Source organism: Lolium rigidum, chromosome 3 (assembly GCF_022539505.1).
Source record: "Lolium rigidum isolate FL_2022 chromosome 3, APGP_CSIRO_Lrig_0.1, whole genome shotgun sequence".
NCBI classification, from domain to species: domain Eukaryota; kingdom Viridiplantae; phylum Streptophyta; class Magnoliopsida; order Poales; family Poaceae; genus Lolium; species Lolium rigidum.
Window position 1 is genome coordinate 159,104,262 of NC_061510.1, and position 1,971 is coordinate 159,106,232.

The following is a 1,971-nucleotide window of genomic DNA, read 5'->3' on the forward strand; positions in this document are numbered from 1 at the left end:
GACACCCACGAGGTAGGGAGAGGCCGGAGAGACCTTGTTCCAACATGTCATCATCGCTTCCACTCGCCGACGCCGCTAGGGAGACAAAATCAGAGAAAACAAACCTACAAAAAAGCAAACGATGAAGAGAACGAGTCCCCACTCCTCTATCCGTCGGCGTGGCCGCGGCTTGAGGGAGGGGAGGAGGGGGAAGATGTTATACCAAGAAAAAATCTCACTATGCCTTAGTTAGTTCAAAAGACAAGTGATAGTTTTTGCAGTGATATACCCTGCCAATGTGACTTGTCATATGTTGTTTTGGAACTTGGGTGATTGCTTCCTAAATTTTAGCAAACGCATAATCAAATCAGAATCTGAGTAGGTCCAATCTAAATGGTCAACCCCGTTATCTTCTCTCTCGGGACGGGACCCACACCCGAAACTCCTATATCACCCTAACGGCCACCGCCCTCCGCGCCCAAACACTCCGCCACCGCCACCTTCCATTCTCTCCCTGCCTGCATCACCTACATCGCCGGCGAGAACCAATCACGCTACGCGATGGTCGACGTCGACCGAAGGCCGCCACTCCCGCACGGCCTCCCTCGCCCTCCCTCCCACGCTGCCGGCCTGCGCCGCCTCTCTACACGCGCATCCGCCCCCAGCACCCCGCGCACCGCGGCAGCGCCACCCTCCTCCTCCGCCGCCGCGGGACCCGCCCCCTCCCCCTCCGCCGTACTGGCTCACCTATCCGCGGCCGGCGTATCCATTCTCTCGGGTCTCTCCGAATCCGAGCTCGCCGTAGCCGAGGTCGCTCTCGGCGGTCTCCAGCTCCCGCCCGAACTCCGCGAGCTCCTCGCTCTCGGCGTGCCCTCGGGCGACGGCTTCCCGGACTACCGCTCTCCGGCAGGTCTCCGCCTCCTCCGCTTCGCCGCGCAGGAAATCCCCGCCGCCGTCGCCGCGACGCTGCCCCTCCTCCCGGGCCGCCGGGGAGGACGGGCGCCGCCCCCGCCGCCTCTCGTCCCGGTGCACGGACGGCATTACGTGCCGGCGACCCCCTGCCTCGCCGGAAACCCCGTGTTCCACGTCTCGGACTCCGGCGTCGCCTTCGCCGGCGCCAACGTGGCCGACTTCCTCCTCCGCGCCTTCACCGCCGAACCACCACCCGGCGCGCCCCTCCGGCGCCAGCTCTCCGCACCAGTTCCCCCACCGGCGCCTTCCCCCGCGCCTCCGTCGACAGCTCGGCGGAGCCTCGACTCCGTGACCGGCAGGGCGCCGCGCTGGATCGAGTTCTGGACGGACGCCGCGGCCGCAGGCGACCGTTTCTTGGAAGTCCGTACCGACTCCCCGGAGGCCACCACCACGGCGTCGCACGCCCCTTCTTGGCTGCGCTCGTACCTGGAGTGGGCAGGGTCCCTGCTGAGGCGCGGAGGGTGGGGCGACGACGAGGTGGAGGAGATCACGGGAGTGAGCCCCAGCGGCGGCGAGGCGACGGCGTCGGCGTTGAAGGTTGACTGGTGCTGCGGGGAGCTGAGGAGGGGAGGGTGGGGAACGGAGGAGGTGGTGGAGGTGCTCGGGGCGCTGCTGGGGCCGAGGAGGGTCCGGCGTGCGTCGGTGGCCCTGTCGCCGGACGTGGCGGCGCGGGTGGGGAGGCTCGCCGAGGCCGTTTCGCTGGCGGTTGGTTCGGGCGGCGGCGGCGGCCAGAAGAAACCCGTGATTAGGCGATTTTGAAATAAAAACGGGACTTCTTTTCCATCTCTGAATATTGAGCAATTGGTGGTGTAGTTTCTTTTCTTTCTCTTTTTTGAAGTGGCCGAGAAATTGAGTATCTGATGCGATTTCACATCAGTTCTTTGTACAGACATCCACACGTACGTGTACGTGTTCGAATAATTCAGGGCATTATATTATACTAGGAGAGTCGCGTTGCTCCTGACAAAACCTGCGTGCAATCACGTGGATTATATTCCAGTGTTCCATTTCGCAAAAAAA

The 1,971-nt window shown here is 63.2% G+C and overlaps 1 protein-coding gene across 1 annotated transcript; it reads left to right on the forward strand.

The window, feature by feature from the left end:
* The first annotated feature begins 540 nt into the window (after window positions 1-540).
* On the forward strand, window positions 541-1,710 carry LOC124695738 (protein transport protein SEC31-like). Its single transcript, XM_047228556.1, has one exon. The coding sequence runs from the start codon at window positions 541-543 to the stop codon at window positions 1,708-1,710; it is 1,170 nt and encodes a 389-aa protein (XP_047084512.1).
* The last annotated feature ends 261 nt before the right edge of the window (window positions 1,711-1,971 follow it).